Source organism: Convolutriloba macropyga, unplaced genomic scaffold, assembly GCF_964194025.1.
Source record: "Convolutriloba macropyga unplaced genomic scaffold, txConMacr16.3 SCAFFOLD_4629, whole genome shotgun sequence".
Lineage (NCBI taxonomy): Eukaryota > Metazoa > Xenacoelomorpha > Acoela > Convolutidae > Convolutriloba > Convolutriloba macropyga.
Window position 1 is genome coordinate 2,501 of NW_027449823.1, and position 18,106 is coordinate 20,606.

The 18,106-nt window shown below is 33.0% G+C and overlaps 1 protein-coding gene across 1 annotated transcript in view; it reads right to left on the reverse strand.

The window, feature by feature from the left end:
* LOC142355361 (glycine receptor subunit beta-like) overlaps window positions 1-16,581 on the reverse strand; it is a gene marked incomplete at its 5' end in the record, with an annotated part of 16,971 nt that extends 390 nt beyond the window's left edge. Inside the window, 2 exons of the mRNA XM_075407562.1 lie at window positions 15,286-15,297; window positions 16,396-16,581. Coding sequence (XP_075263677.1) covers window positions 15,286-15,297; window positions 16,396-16,581 — 198 coding nt within the window. The remainder of the gene's footprint in view (window positions 1-15,285; window positions 15,298-16,395) is intronic.
* Between the last annotated feature and the right edge of the window lie 1,525 nt (window positions 16,582-18,106).

Sequence of the window (18,106 nt, forward strand, 5' to 3'; positions counted from 1 at the left end):
GACCTGACATCACGCTAATTGCACCATTAAATGGGTGTAACAATACCAATTCAAGATAGCCATATTCCAAAGGAGGGAAAAAGGAAACAGCTCCAAACAATTTAAAAACAATTTTAGTAAGTGATGAATTTCTTCCTTTATGTTAGCATTAAAGTGGACAATCGTTAGACACAATGGCGCATTCTGATTGACCGCCCACAAACTACGCCTCCGATAAACAGTTGTCGAGTCGGGGACTTAACTTTCTAGATGAAGGTTCACTTTGGTTTCATGTTAGTCTGGGAAAATTTGCCTCCACTATAACGATTTCCTCTTAAACTCGTACGACGCTTTCAAAATTTTGAGGCATACACTTATCTCGCTCGAACAATTTTGCTGAACAAGTTTGAGCTATCAATCAAACACAATTCTTACTTTTTATTAGCCAAAATGGCTGCAGTTATAGTGAAAATAAAAGTCAAGCTATCGAACGGAATGGAGACTTACAAGACGATTTAAGGAACCCAATTTATGGATTCAAAAAGATTTAATAATAATATATAACAATAATTTTTTTCTGTAGTCAGCAAAATCACGCAATGATGACATTCATTTACAAAATGCGTCAACAAAACTACAGAGAGATCACTATTATGTCAATGATCCATTCTCAAGTGTCTCAGAGGAACAGATAGTTGGCGCATAATCTTACTGAATTTAAAAAATCAATTAGCCCAAGTGCACAAGGGGAAAAAACAGGGTCTCTAATTAAAAACATTGTGCAATAATTTTACGATTTAATAGAATTTAAGTATTTAAACTTTCCACTAACAATGGTAATGCCACTCGAATGCTGAACAAGTTGTGCGGCATTACATACATCGAGACGGTTTCCGCACTTAGCCTGTAGACTATTTCTGCAAAGTGAGCGTGAATTTGATACATAACTAACTCAAAATGTTTTTAAAAATCTCAGAAATACTTGCACTCACATTCGCTTGACTTACGATTGCAAATTATTTTTCCGACCCCACTTGTGGGGGGAGGAACTATATACTCAAATGGGTTTTTTTCGTTCAGACAATTTTGGCCGATCGATATATTCATTTTAGAGAAATGTGAGTGGTATCCTTAAAAAGCTCGTCCAGCTTAAAATTCGAATTGAAAAGATTTTTTTTGAATTTCGTATTTTTCGAGGAGTTATCGATGTTTAAAATTTTGTGTGAACATGTGATATTTTGTTCACTTTCAGCATGATTTTGTTCATTTTAGCGTAACTTTTGTTCAATTTAAGGCTTTTCTATAAAATTATTATTTCAAAATTACATTTCATGCTTCAAAAGGAAAAAATTTTGTGTTACCAGAGGACCGATAAAAAGGCTAGTTCTGGTCTCGTGAGGAAGTTTACTATAAAAAAACTCGAATTCAATTTCAGCTGTTTTTTTAGAAACCTTTTCCTATTTATAATGGTTTTTTAGTCACTTAGAGACTTGTCATTTTCATATCGAGGTTCCATTAATGACAAACTTCAATTACAGTTAAATGATACCCAGTGAACAAGAAATTCGTTTCCAAGGCGTGATATGTTTTTTTTGTCTTCGACTCTGAGTTTTCGAAAGTTTTAATGAAATTTTGATTTTTTTTTTATATTTTACTAAATTTTGGGAGTCCCACTGAACAAACTTGCGAACTAAGAATTCAATCGGCTTTCTGATGTGCATTAGCTAAACCTATATAGCGCTTTGAGTGGATAGCTCAGGACTGTGAAGACTTAATTAATTTTTCAAATTTTTTCCAATTAACCGGTATTAAACTAATAGTCAGGAATATTAAGTCAGTCTCAGTAATGACAGAACCCCTTTCTTTTTAGTGCAATTAAAATAATCTGGTAAATGGTTTTATCTGCTAACTAATGGTTTTATTACTTTGATAACACGAGTTTTAGTAATTTCAAAAAAAAAGTTGGACTCTTTTGTAATTTTGTTTACTTTTGAAATCTTATCACATTTCCTTCGTATTGGCAGTTCCCATTGGCTTAAAAAAACGTCCGAAGGATCATCAATAAAATTTTCAGAGAAAAAATTATAGTTTAAATGGCCTTGACACTCTTCTCAAGTTTCTGCTGCAGTTTTTTTTGGTTTTTGCCTATGTTTGACGGTTGTTTTTATAATCATAGGACTTATTGTGATCTCCTATTGATGAAATATTCATGATAAACCTCAAATTTTTATCCATCCAGGCTTAAGGCAGCGTACATTTTACATTCGTTGAAAGCTCTTGATATTAATGGCTGTTGAGACTTTAAAATTAAATTATTAGACTTTTTCGGATATTAACCAATATTAAATTTGTTTTCGTGATTTGTAAGTCAGTCTCCGTGATGACAGTACCTCCAACTTTTTTTACTGCAATCGAAATTTATCTGGCTATCGGTTTTATCTTCTAACCATTGGTTTTATGACTTAGATGCCACAAGTTTTCATAATTTTTTTTTAATTTTTGTTTTTTTTTGTAATTTTGGTTGACTTTGAAATTTTATCAGATTATTGATAGTTCTCAGTGGCTTAGAGAAAACCTTCAAGGAGTCGTAGATAAAGTGTTAAGATCAAAAATTACGGTTTAATTGGCTGCGACACTTTCTTGCACTTTTCAACTGAATTTTTGGTTTTCGCCTGCTTTTGTTGTTGTTTTCATAATCATACGACTTATTGTGATGTCTTATTGGTGACATAGGATTGACAAACGTCCTTCTATTTTTTATCAAGGCGTAACGTTCCGTATTCATTGACTCCCGTTGAGAACCAATGAATTTAATGGCTTTTATGACTTTTAAAAAAACATTTTTTGGACACTAACCATTAGCAAACCTATTTTCATGAACTGTAAGTCAGTCTCAGTAATGACAGGACCAGTTCATTTTAACTGCAAATAAAATAATCTGGTAAGTGGTTTCATCTGCTAACTAATGGTTTTATTTCTTCGATGCCACGAGTTTTCCTAATATCAAAAAAAAACATTTTTGGATTTTTTTTGCAGTTTTGGTTCCTTTTGAAATCTTATCTCATTATTAAAATATTGATAGTTCTCATTGGCTTAAAACAGACGTCCAATGGATCAAAGATAAAGTTTTCAGAGAAACGCTTATGATTTAAATGGCTTCGACACTTTCTTCTCGCAGTTTTCTGAATTTTTGGTTTTTGCATGTATTTGTTATTGTTTTCATAATCATAAGACTTATTGGTATGTTCTTTTTGACAAATTCTATGATTGACAAACATCTTTGCCGTCTCATTGAAAAATGATTTAGCGTATGTTTGTTTTCTGTTGAAAGCTGTTGAAATTAACGTTGTTGATATAACGGGTTTTCTCAAAAATTTCGTGGTTTTATTAAATTTGTTCATACTTGTTGATTTCTTGAAGTCATATTGTTAAAAAAGAAGAACCCCATTGCTGCTAAAAATATATATGAGAATAAAAAATTTTTACAAAAAATTTCTTTTTTTATCGGCTTCGACACTTTTATCGCTCACATTTTTTTTGAATTTGCTATTTTTGCCATTTAAATTCTTCATGTAGTCGCTGACTGATCTCATAGGCTTTTAATTGAGGACTGAATCAATGATTTTGCTCAATGCACTCAGTCTACAGCAAATAGTATTAAAGGTCCCGATATTGTTTGTTCTCAAAGATTTTTCTACTTTTCAGTTTTTGTTCTTTTCGTCAGCTTGTAATTTATTCTTATCATTGAGAGGTTCCATCCAATTTCTTGTAATTCAAAAACTATTTTTTCCTTAATGTCATGTCGGAACTCATGTTTTGTTTGTTGAAAAATAAGGGTTCTCATAAAATTTTGTGAGTGCTCATAAATTTTTTGTTTCTTTTTCTCTTCTTTTAGAGAATTCGCTGAAAAATCTTTGTTTTTGCATATTTTGGTGTTTGTTTTTTTTTCTAGTAGTCTTTCTATCGGCAGATCTTGTGAGCGCTTTAATGAGGCATGGTATTATGCAATTCAATTAGTAGTTCGGTTTGGTAACGATTTCTTAAACTCAAACTTCTTTTTTGATTATCTCATCATTAGGTTGACCACTAAATCAAAAATGTAGAGGAGCTGAGGTCGGAACATCATGTGCGAACGCACATTAACAAGCATCCTCGTTTTCGGTTTATCTTTTTCATGTTTTCCATATCAAGTGCAAGAATGAACGGATTTCTGATCAATGCGAGTAGAGGATGAATGAACGCATTTAGTACGTGATAATTAATCTTCTAATATTGTAATAATAAAATGTTTACGGTTGGATTAAAAAAAAAACAAAAAAGACATCACAAATACTTTTTCAATCTTTGTTGTAACACAAAAAAACTGAAAAAGATTTTTTTCAAGTTGTTAGGCGTTTTATGAATAACTGAATAACATCTCCAACCGAGAGACCACTATTAGATCTAACTGACAGGTTTGAATTTTAAATGTCTTAGCCTGACAATAAATTTGATCTATTCATTTTTGGAGTAATAAAAAACTCACAGCAGTGAAAAATTATGGGAAATCCATTAAATAATACCCAAATTATGGCGAAGACAAAGCAGTGATAATTGGGAAATTTCTTTTGAAAACACCTAGAAAACCTGAATTTGCGATTGGATAAGACCGATCTAGATATTCAACTCGACAACTCCAAGCAGCTTTTGACCGCATAGAGCACAACCCATCCAAATGACAAACAGATGAATTTAGCTAATTAGGTTTGCGTCGTATAATTGAGTAAGGAAGCAAGTCAATTTTATAATTATCAAAGAGATAACAAAGAAAAACACTGGATTTTCCTGCAATATTTTTTGACAAAAATAAATAGAAAATTGGCAATTAATTAATTCCATTCTCATGGGAATGTGTCTTTATTGTTCACAGTAGCACACTCACCACTGCGCAATATACTTCAATTGCTCAGCCATTAAAAACTCTAAATTTCTTTAAACAGCATGCATTCTTCCATGAAAAAAGACCTTATTTAGAGCTTGAGTCGTTTTTTTTTTAATTTGACTACCAAGCAAGCATTAAAAATTTATAGTACAAATAATATTTTTCGAACAAAAGACATTTAAATGTTATTTTGAAAAGAGTTTTCTAGATCAAATTACTTCTGATAATCAGTCGGAAGGCTCCCTTGCGTCATATATTGCTGCTCTTGCAAACAATATTGTTAAAATCAGAAAATCAAACTGTGAAACCTAAACTCTATTTTTGCCTACTAGAAAGAAAAGAAAACTTCAATCCACTGCTCAGTTTTATTATTATTACTCAGTATTAGAAATTTTCCATTTTGTGAACCTATTATTACTATAAAAATATAATAGATTAAATCATCTGCTGAGTATTATCTCGATTCTTGAATCCAAGATAACCTTAATTAACAAGATGTCTGATTTAGTTTGGAAACCTGAAATATTGTTTGTCTAAAAATATTAAGAATGCTCCTCTTTACGATTTATGTATTAACATGTGCGTCTTTCTTCCATCCTATTAACAATGTTGTTAAATTGACCAGCGCTATAATCGGGCGTAAAAATTCCATGTAATTTGTAGATATAAGACTTAAAAAATGCGAGCTTTAATCCCAATTATCTCTCGAGCTAAATAGGATAGAACCCAATAAAGGGTTGGCATACAAACTGAGCCAATTAGCCGATTACAAAAAGTGGGTTTATCTAATCCTGGTTTATATCGTGGTGCCACTCCCAAATGATAGTTTTGTTTGGAAGTGCTGGCAGAAAATCGATTCTTAGCTTTTTGCCAAATGCTCTTGTATTATGTTTGTTATGATCCATAACGCAACCATTATGGCTAAAAGCGATGCTCCTAGTACACTGAACCCCTATAGCTATCATGTTTTGCAATATAAAAGATTTATTTTGTTTTATTTTACGATAAATCCAATTTACATCAAAATTGCCTCCAGGTAATGTTCAATTGGTTGTGTTATGTCAAATGTTTATGCTGTGTATTGACAAACTTAATTCTGTTAAAGCAGAAAACAGTTCAAAAAGATACCTCAGAGCTTCAACTTTTTACCCATAGCTGATTATATCAATTTAAATCGGAATGCGTCCGATTTAATCTATAATTCTCCTTGTGCTTTCATAATGTTGTTTTTTGGCTTAAAATTTTATATATTAAAATTCCCCATTTATTTCAAAAGCTCATTAGATTTTTTGTGTCAAAATTGTTATAATTTTGTGTGAAATGTTGGTCACACTCAATTGTCTACACAAGATTTTTTTCAGTGTTCCGAGTAGATTCTCAGCTCTAAAACTTGTTACAGATCCTAATTAGATACATAACGCAAAACGAATGCTGTTCTCTGTTGATTATGATAAAAACCATGTCAGGCTAGAAACTTTATATGCTTTATATTTCAGCTTGGACCATGCGACAATGCGTGAGCTTGGACCATGCGTATTGCCTAATTTTCACATTTGACAAGCGTGAGGGAATTTAAATAAATTATATCCTTTTTCAAGTAAATATGTGTATACGATTATCTGGGATCAGTCGTAGTGTTCTCGTATAGGACAATTGACACTACAAAGTGTTGGAAATGAATCTGTTGACAAAGATTACCAATTACAGTCCTTTAAAATCTTTCTTTTAACAGACCAGGCTGCATGAGAGTGTAATTCACGTTAGTTTTTTTTACATCAGCAGTAACAAATATGACAAAAATGCTTTTTAGTGATTGTACGCGACAGTATGTGATAACTCTTAAAAACTTTTTAAATTTCAAAAAACTTTTCAAAATTTTAAAATACAAGCGTTTTTTGGTTGCAAGACAAGGGCAAGCGTTTTTTGGTTGCAAGACAAGGGCAAACTTTTTAAATTTCAAAAAACTTTTCAAAATTTTAAAATACAAGCGTTTTTTGGTTGCAAGACAAGGGCAAAATAAAAATCCTTCCATACAAGATCATTTCGGGACATCGAGTACGCATTATAATTCATACTTGATATAATACATCATCCTAAAAAAGTTTGCAGTATAAGCATCAAGTTGACACCAGCAGAAGGGTCGTTGTCTAATGGTACGTAAAAAAAGAATAGGTTCACTTTTGGCGAGAAAACACAGTTGGCTTTTTTAATGTTTCTGAAACAAAATCGGAATAATTATGTTAACATGACAGTTTGCTTTCAAATTTAGTTTGGACAACAACAAAAACTTGATTTCTAAATAATCTGTTTTAAATAAAAATAAAACATAAATTTAGTGTTTTTAGCATGTAAAATCGCCATATTCTCTACGAATATTCTCTCCGTCGAATATCGATTCGGTTTTTGAGTTTTTTTATAGTTAATTTATTGATGATCCTCATTTGTTTTGAAAAACAGTAAAACGGGTACAATTATCCATCAAAAGAGAAGATAAAGTGCATAAAACAAACCTACAGCTGCCTATTAAGCAAACTGTCTGATAACACTATCTACCCATTAAATGGCAACATGGCAAAATAATAGAACAGCTGAAATGGAAATTGTCAGTAATACCCAACATTTCATTAACAACTATATTCCCACCAGCAAAACCAGGCACTCTTTCAAATTAAACGGTATGGACTTTCGACAGCTGTCATTAACCGTTTTGCAGTTTCTACTTTTTAATCTAATCTTTCAAGAAGAATACACTTTCACGCCTATACTAAATGACCAAGAATGATCTTTGACAAACGTTTTTGAGTTTTCAGGTTTTCCATTGTCAGTGATCTATTCTATCTAATTTTAGCACTTTGTTTAGTGAAAGTGAGCACTTGACTGAAGTAAGAATATGAGTGAATGAATTAACCAATAAAAAACTATAAAGGAGTATATTCTCCACTTCGTTTTTTTTTGTCAGAACCAAAATGTCTTGTTGCTATTTTAGCATCTTATTAAAACAACATTTAGGAGACGCACAATAATGGGCTAACTGTTGCCTTCCAGTAGAACAAAATGACTAAAAATTTCTTTTTAGCTGGAACGGTATTTGTGAAACAAAATTTTTTTATCGGAATTAAATGAACAAAGCTTCAAATAGGCGCTAACTTTGAACATTTTGTCGAATATTGATCAGTCAATGGGAAAAAAACAGAGATCAATTTTAATATTTTAAACATCTATAAGCAACTACAGGGGCTAGCAAACATCGATACGAAATATCAGACAAAAACTAGCATCTAAAACTAGCTGGTAAACTTATTTTCGAATAATAAAAAAATTATTTAATAACAGCAATATTCAGTATAAATCAAATCCTAATGATAAACGAGCCACAATTTTCATATTTTTTCTGCAGTGAAATTGGGAAGCTATGACTTTTTTAAGATCTTAAATTTCAAAACAAACTGTTGCTCAAAACTCAAACTGAATTCATACAGTAACTTTTTAATCCAAAGACATTAAGTGAAAACGTGATTGAAATCACTCATAGATGAGTTTTGATAATAATGTTTCCCTCGTATAAATGGGTAAAGAGGCGAACAAACTTCCTATTAAGAAAGGAGATAATTGCAAAATCCACCGTGTTCCTCCAATTCTTTTTCAAATCACAATGATTTTCTTAGTTTCTTCGCAGTGAAGTTGGGACGCCATGACTTTTTCCAGATTTTACGTTTTTAAGCCAAATGTTCCTCAAAACTCAAACTGAATTCGACCAGTAATTTTATAACCCACGGATATTTAGTGAAAACGTGACTGAAAAGCTTTTTATGACTTTGGATAACTTGGCTTCGTATCCGAAAAAGCAAATGATCAATGGAAAGATTAGTTTTTGAAGGCAAACAAGAAAGAAAACGCGCTCTTGTGCGTTCAGACAGTTAGATTTGACCTTTACACAAAAATGTATTGACGAAACAACATACTGACACAGCGGCAAATCTGCATCAAAACAGTTGCTACCATTTTCAGATGCCTGTTCCGTGTTCAATGGCTACTGCTTATTAGTGTTTCACAAAAATTTGGATATAAAACGTTATTAAACACTTTTGATTTTTAAAAAAAACGAAACTCGATTTTAAATTGGATCAATACTCAAACCAATTGCTTTTGGTCTCGGTTATAACTGCTATTTGACTTCGATATTCAAAAACAATAGAACAGTGCAGTTATAGCAAGAAACTGAAAAAAATAACAATTTTTCATTCTAAAGTTGTGACGCGTTTGTTAACATTTGCAACTATTTGTCAACAAATGAATTTTGCTCTACACAATTTTCTGTGTAGTCGTACGTGAAAGCCCGGTCGGTAACACATTCCGAAGCAGATTAAAACAAATAAGGCATGTAATTAAGGCCTAACAAATAAACATTGGATCAAATAAACTATATACTCAGTCTGAAAATAATATGACAATTTTTGACGTTTAATTGTTTCTATGATGGGTTGATATACTTCTCAACAAACAATTTTTTTTCGCGTTTGAAAAAGTTTTGTTTGATTGGCAGGAGTGAACCAAAAAATTATTGGTTTTCCACTAAAGAATGGTTTATATAGCCTCCCGGGTGGGGCTCCCATTGGTTTATTGCAAATTTATATACTTATCTGTAATCGCGGCTGAAAAAATAATACCCTAGCATATAAACACTAACGTTAAACTGTGCTAAAATCTGCTTCTAATGTTATCTATGGATTTTCTTTGATCAGAAAAAAGTGTGTTAATCAACCATCGATGTTCAACTGATTAAATTTCCTTGAAATAACCATGATGAAATTCAATGGGAGTCCAACCCGGGCTAATAAGGTGTAAGGCTATCCATTGCATTTAGTACATGCCGTTACAAAGGTTTTACAACCCGGAGGTGGATGGTAGAGCAAATCAGCTCTGAATCAGTCTAGAGAAATGCCGTTTTTTAGGATCGCCAGTACTCTGTTCATGTCGCAATTTGTACTGGCCAATCTTGATTTTTGAGTAAAATTTACTGCATGAAGAATAATATGATCAGCTTGAGAAAAATAAAAAGCTTTACGAAAATTATTCTGGAGATGCAATGTTTCCGAACTGAATTACGTTTTTACTCATTAAATGAGCTGGTTCAGCGCTGAAATGCTTTGAGACTCAAGTCCGAGAATATTAATTAAGAGGCTGACAATCTACCGGAGGAAAAGAAATAGTTCGGACAGGTTTGTTGGTGTCATTCATTCAATTGACACAAACAATTTTTGCTAAAAAAACGATTACTGTGATAAATGAATTTTCGAGGGTGTAATGGTTTTCTAGGATGTTTGACACAAGAGCCCAGTGCTGTTGAAGCATCATTTTTGGAGGAGTTGACCGTCTTTCTGTTTCATCATTACTTGGCAAACCGCTATTTTTTGCAAACCATTCTTTTGTCACTATTTACCGCGAAAAATGTCTCAATTAGCCGAAAACGTGATTTTGCTAGTTTTTTAATCAATTACTCAACGCCCAATTTATTTATCGAAGTTCAAAAGAGCCATGATTCACTTTAATACTAATCTGCAAATGGTCGCTTTAATCCCCAATTAGTAATTAGAGGGACTTTTAGGTAACCATTATTAATTAGTTTTTCACTAATTACTGCGTCAATTTGGTGAATATATAATGATGAATATGTTTTTCAGGTGCGGTTATATATAATCACCAGAGGTATAATTATTTGCCAGTTAATGACGTTGTTAGGACTCAGTTTCGAACTACTGCTAACATTGGACACTCGAATGCACCTAATTCAATTTAATAAGCTGAGCAATTCTTGAAGGATCCAGGCCAATTATACCATGGTACAACAAAAGAGCCATCTTTTAAATTTAATGATATAGCAGGATCGAATTCTTATTCAACTTGAGACGACGCAAGTGCTTAACTATTTATTTAAAACTAAATGGGAATTTAGAGTTTTTTAGGTAATCAAATTTTTTGATGCAAAACTTGACAGTTTTAAGTCATTCGCACTAATCGTAGTTACATCTCTATTCAAGCCACTGTTTATGCAAAAAACAAAAGGGGGAATTTAGAGTTCGTTTAAGTTATCAAAAATTTTAAGACAAAACTTGACACCACTTGACAGTCTTAAGCCATTTGCGCTAATGGTAGTTACATCTGTACCAGACAATTTTAGGCCATTTGCTCTATTCGAAGTCCAAGACGTCTCAATTCGGTAGTTTCTAACGACACCCTATCTCAATCAAAATATTATGATTGCATCACATAACAGATATGCCAACGCTAAACCAATGCATTTAGATTTACGGTTTCAAAGAAAGAGATACAAAATTAACAATAGACAGTTACACATATCTCTAAAAGGAACTGTTTCATTTTCTCCGACGCCACCCAGGCTTAGCGCCAACTCAATATCAGCACTGGGCAAGTCTAATCGCAAGTCTAAATATCAGCACTGAATGCGAAATAGAATTAGGTTGTCTTTGATATCACACAAATGAGAAATTTTTCTAGCCTTTTCTGATTGAGTTCCTTAGGTCATGTTCAGCTCAAATTTATCACTGCTAAACTATTTTAATGAATGAATATGAAACAGTTCTTAATAAAATTTAAAATAAAATAAAACTTAATAAGTACAGCTCACTAGCAGTCCGTGTTGAGTTATCACAAACAATCCAGAAGTTACCGGTAAATATTTGATAAATGATGGAGAGTATTGTAAATAACGGATAGAATCGTAGAAAGAAGTGAGACAAACAAACAAGTGTAGTTTACCAGGGTGAGCTGGTATAATTATGAACACAGCCAAAAATTGACTAACGATCATACTATCCAGACAACTAATTGGCCACCATTCGAATTTTTGCGGACTACTCCGAATTAATTCGAAAAGGGCGCCCATGTTTCGGTTCTGCGGGACTATTTTAGAGACCATGACTCCAAAGTATAAACGATCAGAATCTTCGCGACTCTGATCAGACGGTGTAATAAACCATGAACACTCTCCAAGACAATAAACTTCGAGTCATATTTCTGTCACCTCAACCCGTGTGTTCCCTAGTGATCAGAGGATTCAAATCTTGCAAGAATCTTGCAAGATGCTTGCACGAAATATGCATTCCCTTGCAAGACTGCTTGCAATATTCTTGCAAGAATATAAATTCTTCGATCACTAGGATTGTCACCGGTAAAAAATTTTAGAGTTTCCAAGATAAAAACGGATGAATTTATATCACAAGGTTTTTTTATGTATTGGAGGATCACGTGTGCACTTTTGTTACCGTTTTTTGTGTAGCAGTGTTTACCGTTGAAATTCAACGGATACCCATACATCATTGTACGACCAAACAGAAAAAAAGTCAAAGTGTCAAAAAAGTTTTTTTTTAAAGTGGGACGTTCCATTCAAAAAATAAACGTCAGCGATCACTGCTACAAAAGTGCTTAAATGATTAAAGATTTTTTAGAAATAAATAATGAGCGTTTTTACTTGAAGGTTAAGATTTACAAATTAATGATGTTCTTAATTACATTCTTTTTTAAAAAAAGGCGATTCGTCAAAATATTTGAAAGAAAACATCAATTCAAGAATGTTATCACCAAAAGAGATGAAACAATGGTTATTTTTTAAATGAAATAGTGCCTAATATGGCTTCTCGATTCGATACACCGAGGGAATTGGCAAAGACTTAAGAAGACAAACTTACATCGAATTTGCTCTTCTATTAAAAAAAAAACAGAAAAGGTCTATAATTACAGGCAATTTTTCAATTTCCCATTTCTCTTGTGATGAATTTTGCCAAGGTCAACAGACTAAAGTAGTAAAATTCACGTTCCTGCCTCACACTAATACAGTATGTCATTCTCCATAATATTGGGCTTACAAAACATCTTAGTTCACGGTTTAGAAGCCTTCCTAAACAACAAGAAAAAAATATTTAAATATAAAAAAATTAAAAGATGCTGATTTCTGAAGAAGCTATAATTTCACCAAAAGCATACGATATTTGCTTAGCTACAACTCATAGGTGCTTTAGCTTCAAAAATTCATCGCCAGTCAATATTATCAGACATAAAAATTAATTGAACATTTTGCTATTTGAGCTATCAAAACTTAAGAGAGATATAAAAATTAAAACGAGACATTAAACAGCTTTCGGGTTAGGAAACAAAAATCAAATTTAAATAATTGAACAATTATTATTTCATTCCAAAGCAGTGTCTCAAAAACAGGCATTCCCAAGCAGTGTCTCAAAAATAACTAGAAGTATTCTAGCCGAATTCAGTTAGAATTGCTTGAACCTAATGGACAACATATATAGATAGTGAAATTAGTGAAATAGTGAAAATCATGTTCCAAAAAATTTTTTATAGATATTTCAATTTCTGTTCTCATGTTTTTCTCACGAATTCACGAAGACCTTACCTTATCAGAAAGCTCATTATGCAGTAGAAGAAGCATGTGGAAAATTAAATCTAATAAATCTCTGTGTTTGATAATGATAATCAAGAGTTTGGATTCGATCAGACTTTTCTGGAACCTGATCAAAGTACAATGACAAAATTTTCCGCATTTTCTTACCATTGAAATAATCTCCCATTAGTTTTTAATTGTTGGGGGGAATTATCAATACAACTAGAACAAGTTTAAAAAGAACCTAATTAAGTTTCGTCGTCAATATTATGACAAAACGAATCAGAAGAGAAAAAGGCTGCAAAATGTAGACCACTACTTTTGGACTTTTACACAAACACGCTGAAAATGTCTAAATTTGAATGATTTAAGATATTAAAGGCTTCCTGAGGACAACAGTTGTACTTCTTTTGGAAAAAATTAATTCCATGAAAATTGACCAAACAATAGATTTACAAGACAACAGCAAAATTGTCTAAACTCTCGGCCCTGGGTGAGTAATTACGGAAACGATGTTGATCATAAATGTCATTACCATTCAGCAAAATGTATTCCCGATCCATGGTCACTAAACATTACTTGCTACTTAATACATTGAGCGATACATCAACCCGTTATATCATTTATTTGCTATTGAGAGAGCAGAACTAAAGTGGAACTAATTCTCACTCTAGTTCTGCTCTCTCGATAGCAAATAAATGATATAACGGGTTGATGTACCAGTCAATATAATAAGTAGCAAGTAATGTTTAGTGACCGTGGATTGGGAAAACGTTTTGTTCAATGGTAATTGATCGAAAGAAAACTTACAAAAACAAGCTTGTTTTGAAAAAGTGTTGTTTTCAGACAAGCTCAAAACATCTGTACAAAAATACTATATCAGTTTGCAAGTTTTAAAACTTTTTGTTTGAGGTTAACTAAAAGCTTCATTCCAGTTAAGGAACCTATAAATGTTGCTATAAAAATTGCAACCTTTCTGTACTAATTGCTCGTCTGCAAGCAACAATTTGTGAATCCTAGTGGAATTTAACAGAAAAAAGTTCAAGATAACGCAAGGAAACAATAAGTTGCGACAGCAGTCATTTTGGCAGTGACAAAAACCTACAAATGATTGCTAAAAATTGGTAAAGAATATCCTCAAACTTATCGAGAAAAATATCTAGAAAAAGGCTGTGATAGAAAAAAAGTTCATTGCAAGACTATTGGACCTTTAGTTAGACATTACTAAATCAACTATTATTCTCGAGTTGAAGGTTTTTGCTCTAAAAGTTTAAAACATAAACCGACTAATGTCGGAATAATTGCTCTTGAACGACATGCAAAGCAATTTAATTCAGGGGTTGTAGCCTAGATCAATTTTTCTTTACGGGTGCAAAAACATTTGACCACGCCGGGATTGGAGCCATGAACCTTCCGATCCCTCTCCAGAAGCACCGCCCACTGCGCTATCAATCCCTGCTTGTTGCTGTGCTGCAATCGTTGTTATTTCAGCAACAAGCTTTACCTCGGAGTCAGAACAATAGAGATCACTCAGAAATGAAGAACGAAAGCGTGAAAAAGTGACTTGAGAAGTCAAAGAAAGCGCAAAAACGGTCAAGCAAAAAATTTGCATAAAAAGACCAACACGTTTACAATAATTGCTATGAACTTCGTTCAAGAGCAACTAATAACGAATAATACCAATCGTATGTCCATGCATACATTTTAGGGGCAATTTGGAACTTCTAAAAAAGGGAGTGAGCCGATCTATGTGTGAGAAGGTACGCCACGCGTAGTCCGTTATATCAATTAAAGGAGTACGTACCTACCTACCTACCTACGAATAAGATAGTGAAGCTACTAGTTCTGTAAGCGCATCTTGATACATAAAATGATAAATATCAATTATATACTAGTTGATGCTTCCAGCTGTGTCGCGGCTGAGAAATGCTATAACCAGAAGCGGCTGGGGACATCTATGTTTTATACATACCGGTTTGGCGAGCTAGAAGTCAGGAGGAAAGGGGAGTGAACAATAAGCATTTCAAATAACGGACATCTTTCAAACAAGGCATTAATTACATATTTTCATAGAAATTTTTTGTAATTGTATTCTATAATATCATTCCTCCTATAAAACACAAGCACCTTTAGAGTAAATTTACATTGAAAGGGGAGGTATGGGTTTAGGTTTTAGCCCCAGTAAGATATCCAAACTGTGACAGTCTAAAATTTATCAGGGCCAATTCCATAATTCCCATTTATTACCTCGCAAGGGATCATTTAATTTAAGACAAGACTTTTTCGACAATACGTAGATGCCTGTTTTGCTTACATTTGCATCGTGTAAACATAGAGGAGTCATTCATTGGAATGGACAGAATTAAATCATTGTGCAGCAAATTTAAGAGCATCAGCTAAACCAGGCTGTGTTCTTCATGGGCCGACGAAGGGGGGGGGGGGGGGGTCATCAGTGTAAGGTGCGAATTGTTTCCCCTATCATGCATTATCCATATAATATAAAAAAATATGATTGATCTTAAAAAATATATTTCCCGATAAGATTTCTACCCTAGTTTAGGTTTGCTTCGAATGGCGCTATCGAATAATATTTTTAACAAAGCAAAATTGTCACTATTCTACACCAATAGATTATTTATTTCATGTGGATCTTTCCTCTTTTTTCGCCGCCATATTATATAACGATTGGGTTGGGCTGCAATCAAATTGAAAATTTAGTAACCATGCATCAGGAATTGAGCTTTTAAAATCTATTTGAACTTTTTTTTTCAATTGTTACCTAAAGCCAGTATTAGATTTAAGACATGCGGTTACTTCAAAAGTGGAAAGCATATGAGGAGCCATGTTTATGAGGACGAGATGGAATCGATAATTTCGAAATGTTAGGATTACATTTGGGGAGGATATCAAGGATCTATTCTATTTCGGCCCCATAGTTGCTTTTGACTCCCGTTGCAATTTATTTGGCCGCCCTATAGCACGTAACTGTGTGTAAAATATAACACACGAACGTTATGGGCGTTAAAGATATACACATGCATACTAAGGTCGCGGGAGAAGGGAGGGATGGAACGGAACTGACCTTGAAGAAGTAAGAATCAGGTTTCCACAGGATCTTGGTCTGGTCGTTGACCAATTTTGGATATAGTTTGGCAAATTCGGTGTCATCTGAGTGCCAGTCCCTCAGACGGGGATCATACCACCTCTCACGCAGGTACAGATCCACCACACAGTCACCCTGCACGTCTCTCACACTCTCTATGTAAACCTAAACAGGAAGAAAGAATATAATTCTCTATTTAAAAAAATTAATCAATAGTGGGGATAAGCAATTTTCCATTATAAGTTTACGATTACAACACCCAACACACATCCCGGGTCACTCATCATACAACTTTCTTTGATTTAATGCTAGGTCATATATGATTTCTAGTTATCATACTAGGTCATATATGATTCTTTTTAATCATACTAAGTCATATATTATTCTTAGTAATCATACTAGGTCATATATCATTTGTATGATTTCTACATAGTCATACAAAGATCGTATATGAATTCTTTAAAATCATTAAAAAATCATACAAAAAATTTGAAAGCCTAACAACTGTAATTTTCATTTTCGGTAGAAATCGAAAACATTTCTTGGAAATCATACAAGGTCATATATGGTACATAAAACATTGACTGATGTCAAAAACTCCCGTATAATGTAGACAGTGGGCATTTAAACTTAATATGTCGTAGGTGCTAACCAAATTTGACTATTTGGGTGCGCTAAAACAATAACCCTGGATTTTATACGTATTTAAGCAATGATTTAAAAGTTCGATGCAAAAAATGTTTGAATGTTTCTAAGAAATGAGCGTTGATAGGAAAAACTGGCTTCAGAGAACATGAAAACCTTAGTCATAAAATTAAACATAAGCTTTCAGTTAGCACCAAATTTTGCGATAGATATGGCTACGGCGTTTCAGGGTCTTTTGGCAGATCTGAACGTGATCTTGGAAAATCAAACAAGTGATACCTTATCGATAAAAAAGAAAACGCAAATTGAAGGACAACAAGCTGTATGATTCTTGGTAATCATACAAAGATCATATATGATTTCTATGGTTTCATACTAGGATCGCGCTAAGAAATAAAGAATGGATAGTATGAAGTCATACATACATGATCCTTGTACGAAATCAAAGAAACTTCAACCCGGGACAACGCACATCAATAGTTTCAGTTTTTCATTGTTGAAAAAATTCACTATATAACAAAAATGTTTCAACATAATTGCAACAATTTTTTTTAAAATTATTTTTAACTGACAAATAATATAAACATTACTTCAATTTGGTTCAGTATGAAATTGAAAACATATGATTGTTTGATCAATTGGGCAGGCCTGATTGAAGTTGTACGTGGGAGGTAGATATTTTCAATAAATTGAGGTGAAATGTCAAGCTTGACTTTTTCTTCTTTTAGTTTTTCTTTTTCTATTTTCAGAAACAAATTTCTGATTCCAGAAATATTTTTTAGCTTGCTTTTCTCTTCTTTTTCTGAAAATTTAAACATCGGCATAATTGAAATTGCTACTATACAAAACCTTTATAAATTTGAGTTCAAATTATGCCAGTACTCGTACTCATCGAGTGTGTTTCAATGCCTTAAGGAACTCAAAATTAGGGCACTAAAATCTATCGGAAAATTAAATTGAAGACTGTTTGCATGTCTAAAATGGCGGACATTGATTTTTTTTCTTTGATTTTATCTGTATCAGATTTTCATTGGCACAATGAGTT